The sequence below is a fragment of the Chanodichthys erythropterus genome, chromosome 18, assembly GCF_024489055.1.
Source record: "Chanodichthys erythropterus isolate Z2021 chromosome 18, ASM2448905v1, whole genome shotgun sequence".
Taxonomy (NCBI): Eukaryota; Metazoa; Chordata; class Actinopteri; order Cypriniformes; family Xenocyprididae; genus Chanodichthys; species Chanodichthys erythropterus.
In genome coordinates, this window is record NC_090238.1 from 1,329,926 (window position 1) to 1,348,309 (window position 18,384).

General features: G+C 38.1%; 1 protein-coding gene across 5 annotated transcripts in view; it reads right to left on the bottom strand.

Annotated features, from left to right (window-relative positions):
* The window catches only part of fermt2 (FERM domain containing kindlin 2), a 68,944-nt gene extending 53,503 nt beyond the window's left edge, over positions 1–15,441 (bottom strand). For 4 of the 5 annotated variants that reach the window (XM_067366615.1, XM_067366614.1, XM_067366613.1 and 1 more), the window contains exons 1-2: positions 15,244–15,441; positions 14,473–14,630 (exon numbers count right to left, since the gene is read on the bottom strand). In XM_067366615.1, coding sequence (XP_067222716.1) covers positions 14,473–14,629 — 157 coding nt within the window. In that variant the 5' untranslated portion in view covers position 14,630; positions 15,244–15,441. Of the gene's footprint in view, positions 1–14,472; positions 14,631–14,980; positions 15,187–15,243 lie in introns of those variants that run through there. The other variant, XM_067366612.1, reaches the window with a different exon arrangement.
* Positions 15,442–18,384: the final 2,943 nt, after the last annotated feature.

The window sequence follows — 18,384 nt, forward strand, 5'->3', positions numbered from 1 at the left end:
CGGGAAAACTAAAATCCTCTCAGGGTCAAAATGACCTGAACACAACCAAAGAGTGTTAATTTAATTTGCATAGAGTTTTAAATTATTAAGTGTAAGCAAAAAGATCATTATGCTGATACTAGCGAAATCTATATATTAAATGTGTTAAATAATGTTTGCAGTCTTTCCTTCCTGTGACGGGAAGGGTATGAAGCCAGATGCAGATGGACGCTCCCTTCACGGGTGGAGCAGGCAGCTGGTGATTTCGTAAAACACTTCACAGCTCGACCCCTACACTATCCGGACAAGCATGTGCCAACCATCCCTGATGAATTTAAATGAAATAATTCCAGTCCATTTTTGGGACTCGTATGATTTCATCTTTGACCAACATCCACACGAGTCATTAAGTTGTTGTGCACAAGCTATGGAATAAACACGCTCATAGATTCAAACCCACACACACAGTGTGTGTCTTTTTCCAGAGAATCCCCAATGAATTCCCTCCTCAGTCTGGATTGTCATTGGCTGTCCCGCCCCGGTCCTGCCCTGCCATCAGACGGAGTGCTGGGAGAACAGCTATTCATTGACTATCCATCAAACAGCCTAAATAGAGGGCGGTAATTTAATTAGCTGCCGGCCAATTGCATTTCTTGGCTAAAAATACAGCCTGCCAGCAGATGACGTAATGCTGTAACAAAATGAATCCATGCTAAGTAATAGGACGCATTAAACAGCACTGGAGACCTCCAGTACTGCAGAGAGAGGGGGTGTACTGCGACCCATGAAGGGTCTGGGCCAGGAAGAAGAAAACACTGTGAATCAACAAATGCACTTCCTGTCCAATCGATAGCATAGTGTAACACTGTGGAAAGAACGCAGCTTCATTATTTCATTAATGACAGTAAATTACATGTGTGAACAGTACATTATAATTAAATAAACAATGATTGTTCCCCTTGACTGTAAAGTACTGTGATTTTTACTTGATTTTCATTGGGAAATGCACTGAAAAAAATTGTGTTTTTCAATAAACACTGTTTCTTACAAAAATGTATGTATATTTTTTAATTTGCTAAAATATCTGGAAATCTCTAAGCTATAATTGAACTACATGAAACACTTTTAATGGAACAATATCCAGACTTTCATCTATCCGTTAAATAATGCCATCTTATTTAAATCAACACAATACAGCAGAAATGGCAAAGCAACACTGTTCAAAACATCATAGAAAAGTTAAATATTTGTAAGGCATACGATAATTTTGAAATAGACTGTCAATCAGGGCTGCATGATTATAACAAAAATCATAATTGTTGATTGTTTCTCTTGATATTGCAATTGCTATCTTTTATGTTGATTAATATAATTTACATTAAAATACTTCTTTATTGGGGGGCAAATGCATGTCATTTTAATGTAGTGTAGATTTCTGTTTCATTAATAGTTCAACGAGACTGCCACATGCTTATTTACACAAAGCAATTAAAGCGCACATCCTTTATAATCATTGAACCTGTCAATCACTTCAATTTAGCGCTTCAGTTTATGAAAAGGCCCGTTATAATCAATAAAGTTGCCTACACTGCACAAAGAATTTACTAAAATGGTCATAAATGCAACATCAAAATCTAATTGCCACTAGTGAATCAGTAATGTCTGATTCGAAATTAACCAGTATAAACGCAGCCTCACAGACCCTCTGAGGTCTATTATGTCACTGATAATAATCAGTCATTTTAATTTATTTATTTGATTGTGATGGTCCACTTGAATTACATGAAAAAAATGTAAGCAATGTGTATTTTTATTGGAGAAATACTTTAAGGTATGACAGAATCCGTTTCATTCCTTGAAAATATAAAAATATGAATTAAATAAATAATGCTGCACTAGAAACAAGGAAATGACCTCACATGCTTCAAATACACTGTAAATGACTACTAAAATAACTGCCCGCAATCTTATTTCTGATGCATATTCAAGAGGCACAAATAATTAAGATATTTACAGGGAGCGGTTTGGACAAATAATATTTGTAGAACACTAAAAGCCCATAAATAATGTACATTTTCATACATTATGCTGAAACAATTTGATTATTAAGCTTCTAAAGCAAGCCTTGAAAGCAGACATCAAGCCGTTTCCCCTCCCAGAGGGGTTCAGTGTAAGTAAGCAAATCTAAACACTAAATCACAGCTAGATTTGATCAATGCAACAGGAAAGCTCTGTGCTGGGTAGGGCTGCTTCTTAGTGTAACTACTTCCTGTATCATAGATTAGAGCACTCTGAAGACCAACGGAGCTGGACAAATACACATGCTGCAGTCAGCTTACAACTACTAGGAAAAATGAATGTGTAAACAAACGAATTTGCCCTTTACCTTAATATTATGAGACTACTTCATTGCTAAAATTCACTAAAACGATTCAAAGTTTGCAAGAGGCTGAACGACATGGACAAGAACAGCTGAAAATATATACAGTGGGTACAGAAAGTATTCAGACCCCCTTAAATGTGTCACTCTTTGTTATATTGCAGCCATATGCTAAAATCATTTAAGTTAATTTTTTTTCCTCATTAATGTACACACAGCACCCAATATTGACAGAAAAACACAGAATTGTTGACATTTTTGCAGATTTATTAAAAACTGAAATATCAGATGGTCCTAAGTATTAAGACCCTTTGCTGTGACACTCATATATTTAACTCAGGTGCTGTCCATTTCTTCTGATCATCCTTGAGATGGTTCTACACCTTCATTTGAGTCCAGCTGTGTTTGATTATACTGATTCGGACTTGATTAGGAAAGCCACACACCTGTCTATATAAGACCTTACAGCTCACAGTGCATGTCAGAGCAAATGAGAATCATGAGGTCAAAGGAACTGCCTGAAGAGCTCAGAGACACAATTGTGGCAAGGCACAGATCTGGCCAAGGTTACAAAAAAATTTCTGCTGCACTTAAGGTTCCTAAGAGCACAGTGGCCTCCATAATCCCTAAATGGAAGACATTTGGGACAACCAGAACCCTTCCTAAGCTGGCCGTCCGACCGAACTTAGCTATCGGGGGAGAAGAGCCTTGGTGAGAGAGGTAAAGAAGAACCCAAAAATCACTGTGGCTGAGCTCCAGAGATGAAGTCGGGAGATGGGAGAAAGTTGTAGAAAGTCAACCATCACTGCAGCCCTCCACCAGTCGGGGCTTTATGGGCTAAAAAAAATCTTATCGGTGCATCCCGACAATCATTTATGACACTATATTCAACAACAATGTTCAATGCATCATACATCATTACGCCATTTCTACGTCATTGCACATGCGCAGTACTTTCCAGTTCCGGGTTTCAATCTAATCAAGTGTTTACGTCCTCTCGATCGGATTAGAAAAGGTTGAATGAAATTGTAATTGGATTTTAGCCGATGCATTCCAATTGACATTGTTACATGTGACTTTTATTCCGACTGTGCTTCTAGTCTGATTAGAATCGGATTATTAGGCTCCATGTAAACGCAGCTATCGTTTCATTATTTTCATGATATTTTATGTATGTGCTATGTAATGCAACAAAGGGTGATATTTCATCCAAACCAGCCACTGCAGCAAGTAAAAGTGAATAGAAACCTGAACAGCTGAAGAGTGTGTGAAGATTATACTGTTACTATCTGCAGGTGTTCAGTTCACGCCAAACTCATGCAAAGGTTTATATCAAGAATTATGGGGCGTAATGGCCCTGGTTTTACTTTAATTTAACATTCACATACTGCCAAGCAATCTTGTTACACACACACAGTTAAAATGACAAATGAAGCCTTGTAGATTTAATCAGACTGCATTATATTGTATTACATTATATTCAGGTCCAGAGTGAAAGTAAAGTGGACCATAATTAAAGTTGAAAATAACTTTTAAAATATTTTTTACAGCATTAAAGACAATCAAAAGGGAATATTTAATTATACAGCCACACGTAAAATATAAATTAAACTGTCAAATCGCAATTACTTGTATGACAATTAATCCTCAGCACAAAATTCATGATCGTGAAAGGCATACTTCAAAATATTGCCCAGTCCTTTTGGGCAAAACATCCAAAAAACTCTTGATACGAGGAAGGAAAGAGGAGGAAATGATGCATCCTCTGATAAATCGTGCATTTCCTTGCAGTCTCAACATTCCTCTGGCTGAAGCTCTGCCATGATTACAGTAGAACAGGATACAAGTATTCTTTACTTTCAGATGATAACCTTTAGTATATTTTAGACTGCTTTTAGTCAACTGAAAAATAAAACTAAACTATTCCATAATGGATTTTTGGTCAGTTAAAGGATTAGTTCACTTCAGAATTAAAATTTCCTGATAGTTTACTCACCTCCATGTCATCCAAGATGTACATGTCTTAATTTCTTTTCCACTGAAGAAAGAAAGAGGAAAACATTCCAAGATTTTTCTCCATATAGTGGACTTCACTGGGGTTCAAAGGGTTGAAGGTCCAAATGTCAGTTTCAGTGCAGCTTCAAAGAGCTCTACATGATCCCAGACGAGGAATAAGAGTCTTATCTAGAGAAACCTTTGGATATTTCTAAAAAAAAAAAAACCATTATATACTTTTTAAGCACAAATGCTCGTCTTGCACTGCTCTGTGATGCTCCACACATGACGTAATCATGTTGGAAAGATCATGAAAAACTCCATCTCATTTTCTCCTCCAACTTCAAAATCGTCCGACATCGTGGTTTGACTTAGTCTTTGATGTTCTCTTTGTAAACACTGGATAGGTACTTCCACCTACGTCATGTGTCACCTTTTCAACATGATTACGTCATGCACAGAGCAGTGCAAGACGAGCATTTGTGGTTAAAAAGTATATAATGTTTATTTTTTTTGTAGAAACTGAGCGATGGTTTCTCTAGATAAGACTCTTATTCCTCGTCTGGGATCATGTAGAGCTCTTTGAAGCTGCACTGAAACTGACATTTGGACCTTCAACCCGTTGAACCCCAGTGAAGTCCACTATATGGAGAAGAGTTTTCCTCTTCATTTCTTTTCCACTGAAGAAAGAAAGACATGAACATCTTGGATGACATGGAGGTGAATAAATTATCAGGACATTTGAATTCTGAAGTGAACTAATCCTAAGACAATAACCTTTAGCCATATTTTAGACCCCTTTTAGTCACTGGGAAAATAAACTATACTATTCCACACTAAACTCTGGTCAGTTAATGCTCTCTGAATAATGATTAACATCTGAAAAAAGACTTTACGTCAGTCATTTATGACAAAGCCATTAAGTATGAAAACAATGAAAGAATCTGTGCGCAGCAGCAAAAAATACCAGGATGACGGCAACATCCAGGGAACAAGCCAAACGTCCGAAGTCATTTCCTGTTTCCTCTCCCACGTCACAAAACTGGGCTCGACATGCATGTGTAACCCCACCTAAAGCCCTTCTGCCCATAGTGGAGAGTCTTGATCATCATTTTTCCTCCAACCTCCGTTACGGTTCCTCGTGACTAACCAAACGTTTGGAACAACTGACGGTTCGGTCAAGAGGGCTCAGATAAAAGTCCTTCCCAATGATGTCATCTTGAGCTCGCTTACTTTTTAGGGTTTCCGTTTCACATTCTAATAATATACGCTCCCTTCGCCAGTATTAGTGAAGGAGAGCATGTGTGTGTGTTTCTTCACTGCCTTAAGAGGGCAGGGTTTCTTTTGGCCAGCACTCACACTATGACACACTGCAGAGTCTTACTCTATTATAGACTCGAAGCGTTTGCCACGGAGTCTGTACAAAATGTGCCCTGCTTCATTTATGATGTCTCCACTTACTCTGAAGAAATATTACGATTTAAACAGCACTGCGAAAGGGAAAAGAATGAAGGAGGGGATGGTACTATATTCAGTCTCTGAAACATGACTTGTGTAGTTATGTATGGTGGAGAGACGGCAGACCAAAACTATCATTTTCAAAATCAATTGCAGATGGGCTGTCTGAACGAGCAGTCGGTCTTGTGCCTGTTTCATACAGCATGTGAAAGCAGTGTGTATGTGCTGTAGTAAACTACAAAACATTGTGTGTGTTTTTTCCTCTGAATAGAAAAACACTAGTACACTTTATTAAAGATTCCTTTGATAACATAACTGGGGCCCTATGATTTCCTGGACAGAATCGCAGGATCCATTCATAAAAATGCAGAATATCATGGAATTTGTCATTTTTTGATGAATAAATAAAAAGTAGGTCAGTATACTTAAATCAAATCATGGTGTCTGTGAATCTTAAACCTCAAAAAGTGTCTCTGTGTGAATGAATGGCGCAGACGCGCGGTTTCATGTATCTCACAAGTACTAAGACACTTGTGATGCTCGCAGTGTTTTAGCCTCTTCCGCCTCACTAAACGAGGACATAAATGCGTGAACTTCATCTCCAGAGCTGCTCTGAGTCACTTCATCCGCATTTCACCATTTAATTTGAGAAAAACTAGCATCATATCATAAACACACAGAAACTCAAAGGTCTTCACTGCAAACTGTCAAAATAAAAGTTTAGTTTAACTTGAAGAAATTGTGACAGAAACATATTTCTGTTGTACAGCAGAATTTAGCTACATCTAAATGTGATAATAATACTAACACTAATAATACATTATTATTGAAACTGTATTTTTATAAGGGATAATCTCAATTTTTCTTCCATGTTTAAATTTAACAGTAAAGCTCTGTTGTGCAGCACTTTGTTTGACAAAAAAGTTTGTTTAATGTCATATGGTTAAAAGATAAATGAATGTTGTGAATTTTGCCTTTATTTGATCGCCAGAAAAAATAAAATTAACATTTCTGAAAAGACAAAAACAAACCATTTAATAGAAATAAAGTTAAATAGTGCTGTTTTTTTAATGACTTCAATTAATTAGAAATGCTTTATGATTATTAAAATTAAATTAAAATGGAATCCAAAAAACAGATTTAAAACAGAAAACACAGAATGAAAATTATTATTTTATTATTATTAAATTATATATATATGGAATTTGAAAAATAAAATAAAAACGTATTTCATAGGGCCCTAAAATGTAATTTGTTTTAAATTAAATAATTTAATAATATATTTTAATATTAAATTCTATATATTGAATTATATTAAATTACATTTAATATTTGTAATTTTTTTTAATAAATTGTTGTTAAATTATATAAGAGTCATGATTTCAAATAATTAGACATTATTTTTTAATTACAAAAATGTCCAAAAAGTCCCAAAAAATTCACAAAAAAAAAAAAAAAACGTAATCCAGAAAAATTTAAACAGAAAAAACGGAATTTGGAAAAAATAAAACGGATTTCATAGGGCCTTACACAACCATAAAATGCTCATCAGGAATGGGCCATTGAGATTATAAATCTGACAGTCAAGAAATGTAATTTACACTGACAGTCAGTCAACACAGATGTGTATAGTGCTTTAGAAACATGTTATGTCAACCCTCAGTTATGAGCAGAACATTATATATTAATTATTAGAACTACCTAAACATGAGCATTAAACACACCGTCTTAAATATTAAAAGCTAAAATAAGAGCTAAACAAAGAAATCTAGAAAACAAACAAATTAACTATAATCCAGGACTTCCTCGTGTATCTTTCCTGAAGCACGTGTTGAGCAGCAGGTACAATTCCAGCCAAATCAAATAAGCGTTATACTTACTGTTCTTCTGAACTGGCAAAACTGAAGGTCAGTGTCAAATATAAGCCATCATGGCCCCTGATCATTAATTATTAAATAGAATCTGCTGAAATGCTGTTTCAGGAAATGAGCACTGTAATCAATGAGAGAGTGCTTTCCTGGCATTTCCATTTATTCCATTAGAAAACCTTCAGATGTTCAGGCCAGAGAAAAGATGAACATGGGCAGCTATATTGAGAATGTTGAATGGTGGGGAATAATCTTTTATTTTACCAAGAAAACATTTGCATCATGTTCAGCAGGCTCATGGTTCATGATGAGCAGCTACCTGACCGCGGCATATTTCCATTCACAGCGTTGTTTTTTCTTTGTGTGCATACGCTCTCCTCCATCCTCTGGTCAAACAGTCGCACAATAACTAACATCATCACTACAACACACACTACACAGCATCGGCTCTTGTTCACACAGACTGGGTAATCCTGGGAATGGTACTTGGTCCAGGGTTATTACAGTTAACTGAAACTAAAGCCATGAAAAATGTTGCTTGGAAAAAATATGTTTTTTTTATATTTTATTTGATTTCAGCTAGTCGCCAAGGCAAAGCTTAAACTGATAACTAAAATAACTAAAACTGAAATAAAAATTACTAAATTATAAAGACGCATGTAAAAACAAAAACATGAAAAACAAACAAAATTACTAAAATTCAAGTGAAAATTGAAAATAAAAACCATAATAGTATCTCAACGAAACTAAAATGACACTGACTTTCCTTGCATTCAGTTTACAGGATCAAAGCCTAATGTGAACATAAGTGAAATTAAATGAGTGAAGTGAAGTGAAGTGTCTTTTATTATGAGTCTCTGTCCAGACTCTGTGCCACCAGAATTTCATGACGAACCGAAAATATTTTTACACTTCTCATAACAAAGGTCTGTACGGCATTGCTTTGGCAAAGCATCTTGCAAACTAGCTAAAATCGAAAGCGTGATACGGTTTAGTGGTTTAATTAGCAGGCTTTTGCAATTTGCTAATTAATTAAGTATCTAGCCTGTTGCACTTCATATTTCAAAGTGAAGTGCAAAGAATTTTAATCTGAAAAGGGGTTCATTTTGAACTCTCAAAGTGCACTAAATTGATGCATTTAACTTTAAAATGTCCAAAATTTCTGTTCCCCCCTGGGAGGGTCTGAGGTCACCTTCCACAGTCTCACAATATCCCTGAAAGTTGTTTGAGCTAACTTAGTTTGCAGTCTTTTCTTTTCATCAGATCTCAAGGCCATGACTTCTCATCATGTGGCCATGACATAAGGATGTCTTTACCTCAACAAAATGGCCACATCATATTACCACAATCCCACAAGTTAATAGGACATGGCCACGACAAAACTAAAACTTGAACCGAACATGTCTTCTCCCGGTCACCATACAAAAATAACAAGAAATGCAGATTTTTAAAGTATAGCCGAGCTCAGGACTCTTATTTATAGGCTAATTTTGCCAAAAGTGTTTCTGCAAGCATTCAAGTGAGTGAAGGAAGTTCATTAATTTGTTTGAAACTGACATGCTATTTGGAAATGCAAAACTGTCGAAGTAAAGTGAACCTGTTGCACTTTTTCTCTTCTTAATTCATGTTTTTAGTGAACTGCACTGCAGTGTGAACCAGAAACATTCAAACACGTCAGTTCCAAAGTGTAGTGAAGACCAAACAACACACTTCATTTCAGTGCGCTATAAATGTAAATGAAGGAACGTGCAGGACAGGCATATCAAGTCAAGGGTACAGAATGGATTTCATGCCAGAGGCGTATGGCATCTTTGTCTTCTTAAAGCAGGACGCACTGGTCGAGCTTACAGATATCTTACAAGGGTAAAATGAGAGTCACAAAGAAGAGTCATTCGACCCCTTTCCTCCAATCAGAGCTCATGAAAACATGTGACGACGGTCATTTGAGAACAATTTAGAGCCGTCTGTTCTTTATGTGCACCAATGTTACAGCAGGATGAAAGGAAAGATTAGTGGCAAACAGCTCAAGAGAAAAACAAACAAATTTTATTCCTCCAGTTAACCCTGTCATGCGAGACACAACTTCTTAATTCCTCAAAACAATTCTCACACTATGACGGTTTCACCTTATCCATTACTTCAGATCAGAGCTGCACGATTATTCGATAAAGGATCGTGATCTTGATTCAAACACACAAGCGATCTTATTCATAAATGACGATGATTCTGCTGCGTCTATTAAACTTTGACAAGTACGATCCAGCGGACATTCTCATCTGTGTTGGCGCTGCCACTGATCCAGAGAGAGCCGGTGTCTTGTTTAGGTATGAAACTGTGATACAAATATTGATATTATCAACGAAGAACTGGGATAAAAGTTTATAGTTGGGATATAAACACTGACGTCTACATTAGCGATCAAAATACCCTAAACCACCTTCTGAAAGTAATTTAACGCTTTAAAATCCCGCTGTAGTCAATTATTGTATTCCTTAGAACTCATCTTTGATCACCAAAACAACATATTTGAACGTTTTATTCTTGAAAAAAATGTCTCCATGCCTTAAAATAGCTTGAATGGAACTCTACACACTTGCCTCATTTAGTATACGGGATTCTATGAATACGCAAATTAGCCCCGCCTCCACTCACTCACAACAGTTCAGAGATCCACTAGATGCTAATCTCACGTGGTTACAAGGTAGTCTGTGATGTCAGAAAACTAGCGTTTTCAAACCACGTTTTTGAGACTGTCTTTAGTTCACTGCAGTTATAAGGAGAAATGGTGTTGACATGAATCTGCACATGGTTTTTCAGCACAGGGGGACTTTAAATAATGATTGTATCGATTACGTAGTATTTATTAGGGCTGGGTAAAAAAAAATGTAATCGATTCTCATTTTTATAAACCGATATCGATTCTTAATTCCCAAGAATTGATTAGTCTAGTCTGTTTTCAGTTGATGAATGAGCAGAATATGAAGCGCCTCCCATCCAATAAATCGCAATAATCTTTGTGCTTTGTTACTTTTGATATGAAGCAAAGTCTCAGATTTCAAATGATGTCCATCTTATTATGAGATTCAAAAAAGAAATACCGTTTTGCCGCTGTTTAATGTGGCGTGACGGATCGCTTTAGCGCCTCAGTTAAAGAGAAGCATGTGATCATCCTCTCCTCCACTTTAATACCAGTTACAGCGAAATAAACTTGAACATCTGAAGGTATGTTAAAATATACAGTACAACTTACTGAAATCCGTATCATGTCTCGTGTAATCGCTCAATCAGTGCTTTAACCTCGGAAAGACGTCAATAAAACAGCTTCAATGTCACATAAAGTCACATTTACCTCAGAAAAACATATTCAGTGACCATAAAATCATCAGTCAGCTAGAAAAGTGACTCTAGAAAGCAACATTCTGATAAATATAGCTATGCACCATTACATATTCATTATAATTTTTAATGTTCTTCAATATTTAATGCATGTTTGAATAAATCAGTTATGACAGCCACGATTTAGATGTTTAAATAAAAAAAAAAAAATTGGAGTAGAAATATGATTGTCATTCTAAACTTTATTTATAATAAAAACATCATTGAGTGTAATTTAAGTGTTTGTGTATAAATAAGTTAATTTAACCAATATTATTATAGTAGTACCAGCTGACTCTCATGTGTAGTTTACGGCATTAGTTAAGAGATTTTTTTCCTCTAGAAAATTTGCTATGTACTGAAACTGAAATACTACATCCAAAACAATCGATATCAAATCGAAAGCATGTGAATAGTAATCGCATCGTAAAAATTTTCAATACCCAGCCCTAGTATTTATGATTGATTCATTCAATCAATCATTGAAACAGATCTTTTAAAATAATTCAAATTAATTTAACATTTTTAAATAGACTGCAGCACTTAACATTTTGTCAGAACCTCTAGTAATTTACATGTTACTTTGACTGTTCAGAATCATGATCTCAGTTTGAAAAAGAAAACAAAAAATCCTGATTCTCAATTTATCCAGAATCAACTTCAGATTCCACAATATGTCAAAATAGAAAAACACCAACATATGTGCATATTATCTATTTGGCATACAAAGAGCACAAAGCATCCAAGAACTCACTGTACTGCTGATCTGTTTAACCCTGTACAGCAAGACTTATGAAGTAATAGTAAGAATAATCTGCTTTTCAAAATGAAACAGTTTACTGAACATTTAAACAAAGTATTTAAAAACAAATCTGATTGTGTTTTTGTTCAGTATCATATTTGATGCATCAGGCTTTTATGGCTCATATAGTCTGATATAGTGAGAAAAACAGCTCAGTTTTATTCAGAGGATCAAAATGAGAAAATAATATACAATTTGGTGCAGATGCTGATATTAATATGAACAGAAAGTAAGATGAAATTCTGATGCATGTAAATCAGGGAGATCTACATGAAATGCATATAAATATCAATATCTGCCAATAATGTCTTAGTAAGATGATATTTAGATAGTTTTATGATCAAATCTCTGTAGTTTAAAACATGATGTCAATGATGACTGAGAGATGAACAATAAACCTTCAGCAAGAGATGATGATCATATTCATGATTTTTCTATAAAATGATGTCTGGATAATCAAGTAAACCGAAGCTGCTTCAGTCCAGTTGAAATATTACTAACAATATCAAAGATATTCTTACATTTACTTGATAAAATCAGTGCAGATTTCACAGCAGAAAGACACGAGCTGAAGGAGGACGTTTGTACAATTATGCTAAAAGATCTTTATCTTGATAAAGTCTAAACTATCAATCAGATGACAGAAGAACAGGAGCAAAGCTCAAATCATGTTGATCATTTAGACGCCTTAGAAAATGATAGCTTTAAGGTTAATGAGCCAACAGACAATATTCCTCAACAGTAACGAAGCATAGAGGAGCACTACAGCACTTTTGTTAAGCTCCAAGCAGCATGTTTGTGTCACAGCCCTGAGAAATGCAGTTTAAAGTCTCTCTCGGAGGGGTTAATAGCTAACATGTGCTCTAAACCAGCACAACCTCTCTCGTACACATTCCTGAAGAGTTGACAGGGTTAGTGCAGGAGCTGGGCTAACTAGCTCCCAATGACCGTGACTAGATGAGTTTTCTCACACATTCACCCTCAAACCAAGCTGGGGTTTTTACATCTTTGGTCAAAGATGAAGGTAGAGCCGCAGGAGGTCCTCCTTCACCAGATGCCACAACAACAGATGCCACAGCTGATAGTTTATAGCAACACTTTGTTTTCAGACACTATTAACTGCGTTCAAGGACTCGTCTCACCTCAATGCTTCACAAACACACACAACAACACATCCAGAAAAATGCTCTGCTAATAATGTAAGGGAGGTTCAGTGGACATGTGTTCTCCATCTTCTGTCTTCATGGAGTGGGAAGAGCATGGAAAACAAAGGCTGTTTTGTTCTATAGTTACAAACAACAAAGATGAATTGCAAGGAAATTGTCAGGAAGCAAATTATGCCATATTTAATAGAAGAATCATTTTTTTACCCCTAAAGAACCTTTCAGTGAAACACAAAAGAATCATTTTAATAATCTAAAGAACGTTTTTCCACTATAAAGAACATTACAAAGATCCCACGAACCTTCATGCAACCATCAATGCTAGTAAAAAACCTTTATTTGCAAGAGTTTAGAATTAGGATGATTATTAAAACAACCCTTAAATGGGACAAGACTTTCACAAGATGTAATAGAAGTCTCTTGTGTCTCCAGAATGTGTCTGTGAAGTTTCAGCTCAAAATCCCCCACAGATCATTTATTATAGCTTGTCAAATTTGCCTCTATTTGGGTGTGAGCAAAAACACGCCGTTTTTGTGTGTGTCCCTTTAAATGCAAATGAGCTCTACTTTCCAGAAGAGGGCGGAGCTTTAACAGCTCAACAACAACAAAGCTGGAGAATCTCACGCAGCCAAAATGAGGATTGTCAGTAACGGTGTTCAGCCTTACATTGTTCAAACCGGAGTCGACACTGATGGAGAGACTCAGGAAGAAGTTACAACTTTTAGACGTTTCTGAATGGTTAGTGGATAAATTGATGTAGTTGCTGTGGAGTTGATCAACTCATCCACTAGCATGTGCCGTCATGTTCATCTTTTGTGTTGAATTGACCCTCGTTTGTGAAGCAGTCCGGCGTAAAATGACGGCATGACAACAACACTCGACTACAACAACTCTTCCTCTTCTCTAAAGCAGCCCAACATGGCCCCGCCCCCTTTGTTGTGTGTTCTCGGGGGCGGGGCTTATGTAAATGTTAGGGTTTGTGATGTCACTAACCCAGGAAGAAGCTTGTTGTAGTCCCTACCAGCCGTTTAAAAAGCGATTTCTGTAGTCCCTACTAACCATTTGTTAACGATTTCTGTAAAAGAAAATATCTCTCTTTGCATTGAACTTTGAGCGTCGTAACTTTGCAGATGTTGTTTATGATCAAACAGCAACATTACACACTAACTAAAGATAAAAAAGTCAAATCATAATCAAGGACCCCTTAAACAATACAACAACAAATATTTGAACAAATATCAACTAATTAAACCAGTCTGGTCGATGTCAGTCTATTATTAGAAAGCACCATGAATCACACGAAAGTTTACACAGGATGTCTGTGTGTGATGAACTACAGTTGAATCCGAGTGCTATAATTCAGTTTCCAGTGAATAATCATGAGCATGAGTCAATGAAACCGCAGTGGACATGAGCATCGCTCGCTCAGCAAACTCAAACCCGTGTACGTACCAAGTTTCTCCACGAGTTTGAGCATCACACCGCCGATGTGAATTTCCCCGGTGACTCTGAGAGACACGTCCCGGTTGAGGTCTGTCACATGCATCTTCAGCTCCCAGGTCCCATCTGCGTAGCAGCCATCCGGCATCCGTATCCCGTCCAACGCCATCCTAAAGGAACAGAGTCAAACATCACAAGCATTATGATCTCAACTGAGACCTCAAGAGACCTCCTAGAGAGACATAGAGAGCGCACACCACATTTTGAGCTAATGTGAACAGAAAAAATAATACTTCATCAAGTAAATGTGTACATAAATGTAATTAAAAGCGCTATAGGGATGACAAATGGATATTTATTATATAAATATTAAGATATGCTTTGGCAGTACACTGTAAAGTGTGTCACATTTAAACTGAATGGAACTGGTGTTATTATTTCTAGTACATTAAATCACAGTTTAATAAATGATAAATAATATTATTATGAATTGTCATAAATGATAATAAACACAATAAACCTGTAAACTAACGGTCGCTCTGTAAGCTGGGGCTCGGGTGACGTCACAGCCCCGCTCCAAATGCCAACTAAATAAAGACAGCAGCAGGTCAATGAAGGAAAAGACACAAAAACACTGCCAAAGTTATTTACTCGCTTCGAGAGTATGTTCCCGAGGCACAGCGAGCGGTCGGGTTCGAGCAGAGCAGCGGCGAGGCTTTTATTCAGAGTTGTGGAGTACGCCAGACAAATCCTGAGAGGAGTGAAATCATAGCGTTCACTAACCTTCACAAATACGCCGAAGCAGATCCACACAACACACTTCACTTCCCAGAACTTCAACAGTCTGCGCGCTCTCTTCCCTGCGTGTTTAATCCTATCATGAGGAAGCTTCCCGAAAAAAGAAAAAATCGCCAAAGTCCAGCGACGGAGCTCCTGAAGGGTTTCGCGTTAATGGAGTCCAGTGGCCGTTCTTTCTCTCTCTCTCTCTCTCTCTCTCCTCCCGCCCTCAGATAACGTCACTCCCGTCCATCACTCCAGTCGCCATTCACCTCGACACAATGACGTGTTTCTTATGGATAATAATGCCAGTTATTTTTTATTATTCGTTGATTTTAATTAGTTAATTAAAACAATAACAAAACCATTTGCTTATTTTTCTTTGTGACTAATGTTTGTGGCAGTGTCCTCTAACTGTTATGAACAAATGTTCTTTCAGTAACGTTAATATAACGTTCGTTCAAAGTAATCTGGTCTTTAATGTTAACAGAAAAACACAAATTAGCCTTATACTGTTTTAACGTTTATTTTGGATTTTTGCCTAACGTTTTATTATTATTATTATTATTTTTTTATTACCTATATGTTTCAGAACTTTCAGAAGACATCCAATAAAGTTATAAAATGGAATGTTCCATTAATGTTTGCATTTAAAATAAAAAAATAAAAAATAAAATAACATTAAGAGAACATTCAGAAATAACGTTTTCAAACCTCAATGGGAATGTTAGCAAAACGTTCTTACACTAAAAAGTTGTGGGTCAGACGTAACAACCCAGTGTTTGTGTAGTTTTTGTGTTACCCAGATCCTGGGGCAAACGTAACAACCCAGTGTTTGGGTAGTTTTTGTGTTACCCAGGTCCTGGGGCAGACATAACAACCCAGTGTTTGGGTCGTTTTTGTGTTACTCAGATCCTGGGGCAGACGTAACAACCCAGTGTTTGGGTCGTTTTTGTGTTACTCAGATCCTGGGGCAGACGTAACAACCCAGTGTTTGGGTCGTTTTTGTGTTACACAGATCCTGGGGCAGACGTAACAACCCAGTGTTTGGGTAGTGTTTGTGTCACCCAGATCCTGGGTCAGACGTAACAACCCAGTGTTTGGGTCGTTTTTGTGTTACCCAGATCCTGGGGCAGACGTAACAACCCAGTGTTTGGGTCGTTTTTGTGTTACCCTGATCCTCACTCAGACGTAACAACCCAGTGTTTGGGTCGTTTTTGTGTTACACTGATCCTCACTCAGATGTAACAACCCAGCGTTTGGGTCGTTTTTGTGTTACCCTGATCCTGGGTCAGACGTAACAGCCCAGCGTTTGGGTAGTGTTTGTGTCACCCAGATCCTGGGAAAGCCTAACAACCCAGCGTTTGGGTAGTGTTTGTGTCACCCAGATCCTGGGGCAGCCTAACAACCCAGCGTTTGGGTAGTGTTTGTGTCACCCAGATCCTGGGAAAGCCTAACAACCCAGCGTTTGGGTAGTGTTTGTGTCACCCAGATCCTGGGGCAGCCTAACAACCAGTGTTTGGGTAGTGTTTGTGTTACCCAGATCCTGGGGCAGATGTAACAACCCAATGTATGGGTAGTGTTTGTGTTACCCAGATCCTGGGGCAGACATAACAACCCAGTGTTTGGGTCGTTTTTGTGTTACCCAGATCCTGGGGCAGACGTAACAACCCAGTGTTTGGGTCGTTTTTGTGTTACACAGATCCTGGGGCAGACGTCACAACCCAGTGTTTGGGTAGTGTTTGTGTTACCCAGATCCTGGGGCAGATGTAACAACCCAATGTATGGGTAGTGTTTGTGTTACCCTGATCCTCACTCAGACGTAACAAACCAGTGTTTGGGTCGTTTTTGTGTTACCCAGATCCTGGGGCAGACGTAACAACCCAGCGTTTGGGTAGTGTTTGTGTCACCCAGATCCTGGGGCAGACGTAACAAACCAGTGTTTGGGTAGTGTTTGTGTTACCCAGATCCTGGGGCAGATGTAACAACCCAATGTATGGGTAGTGTTTGTGTTACCCAGATCCTGGGGCAGACATAACAACCCAGTGTTTGGGTCGTTTTTGTGTTACCCAGATCCTGGGGCAGACGTAACAACCCAGTGTTTGGGTCGTTTTTGTGTTACACAGATCCTGGGGCAGGCGTCACAACCCAGTGTTTGGGTAGTTTTTGTGTTACCCAGATCCTGGGTCAGACGTAACAACCCAGTGTTTGGGTTGTTTTTGTGTTACCCAGGTCCTGGGGCAGACATAACAACCCAGTGTTTGGGTCGTTTTTGTGTTACTCAGATCCTGGGGCAGACGTAACAACCCAGTGTTTGGGTCGTTTTTGTGTTACCCAGATCCTGGGGCAGACGTAACAACCCAGTGTTTGGGTCGTTTTTGTGTTACACAGATCCTGGGGCAGACGTAACAACCCAGTGTTTGGGTCGTTTTTGTGTTACTCAGATCCTGGGGCAGACGTAACAACCCAGTGTTTGGGTCGTTTTTGTGTTACCCAGATCCTGGGGCAGACGTAACAACCCAGTGTTTGGGTCGTTTTTGTGTTACCCAGATACTGGGGCAGACATAACAACCCAGTGTTTGGGTTGTTTTTGTGTTACCCAGATCCTGGGGCAGACGTAACAACCCAGTGTTTGGGTCGTTTTTGTGTTACCCAGATACTGGGGCAGACGTAACAACCCAGTGTTTGGGTCGTTTTTGTGTTACCCAGATCCTGGGGCAGACGTAACAACCCAGTGTTTGGGTAGTTTTTGTGTTACCCAGATCCTGGGGCAGACGTAACAACCCAGTGTTTGGGTCGTTTTTGTGTTACCCTGATCCTCACTCAGACGTAACAACCCAGTGTTTGGGTCGTTTTTGTGTTACACTGATCCTCACTCAGATGTAACAACCCAGTGTTTGGGTCGTTTTTGTGTTACCCAGATCCTGGGGCAGACGTAACAACCCAGTGTTTGGGTCGTTTTTGTGTTACCCAGATCCTGGGGCAGACGTAACAACCCAGTGTTTGGGTAGTGTTTGTGTTACCCAGATCCTGGGGCAGACGTAACAACCCAGTGTTTGGGTAGTGTTTGTGTTACCCAGATCCTGGGGCAGACGTAACAACCCAGTGTTTGGGTAGTGTTTGTGTCACCCAGATCCTGGGGCAGAC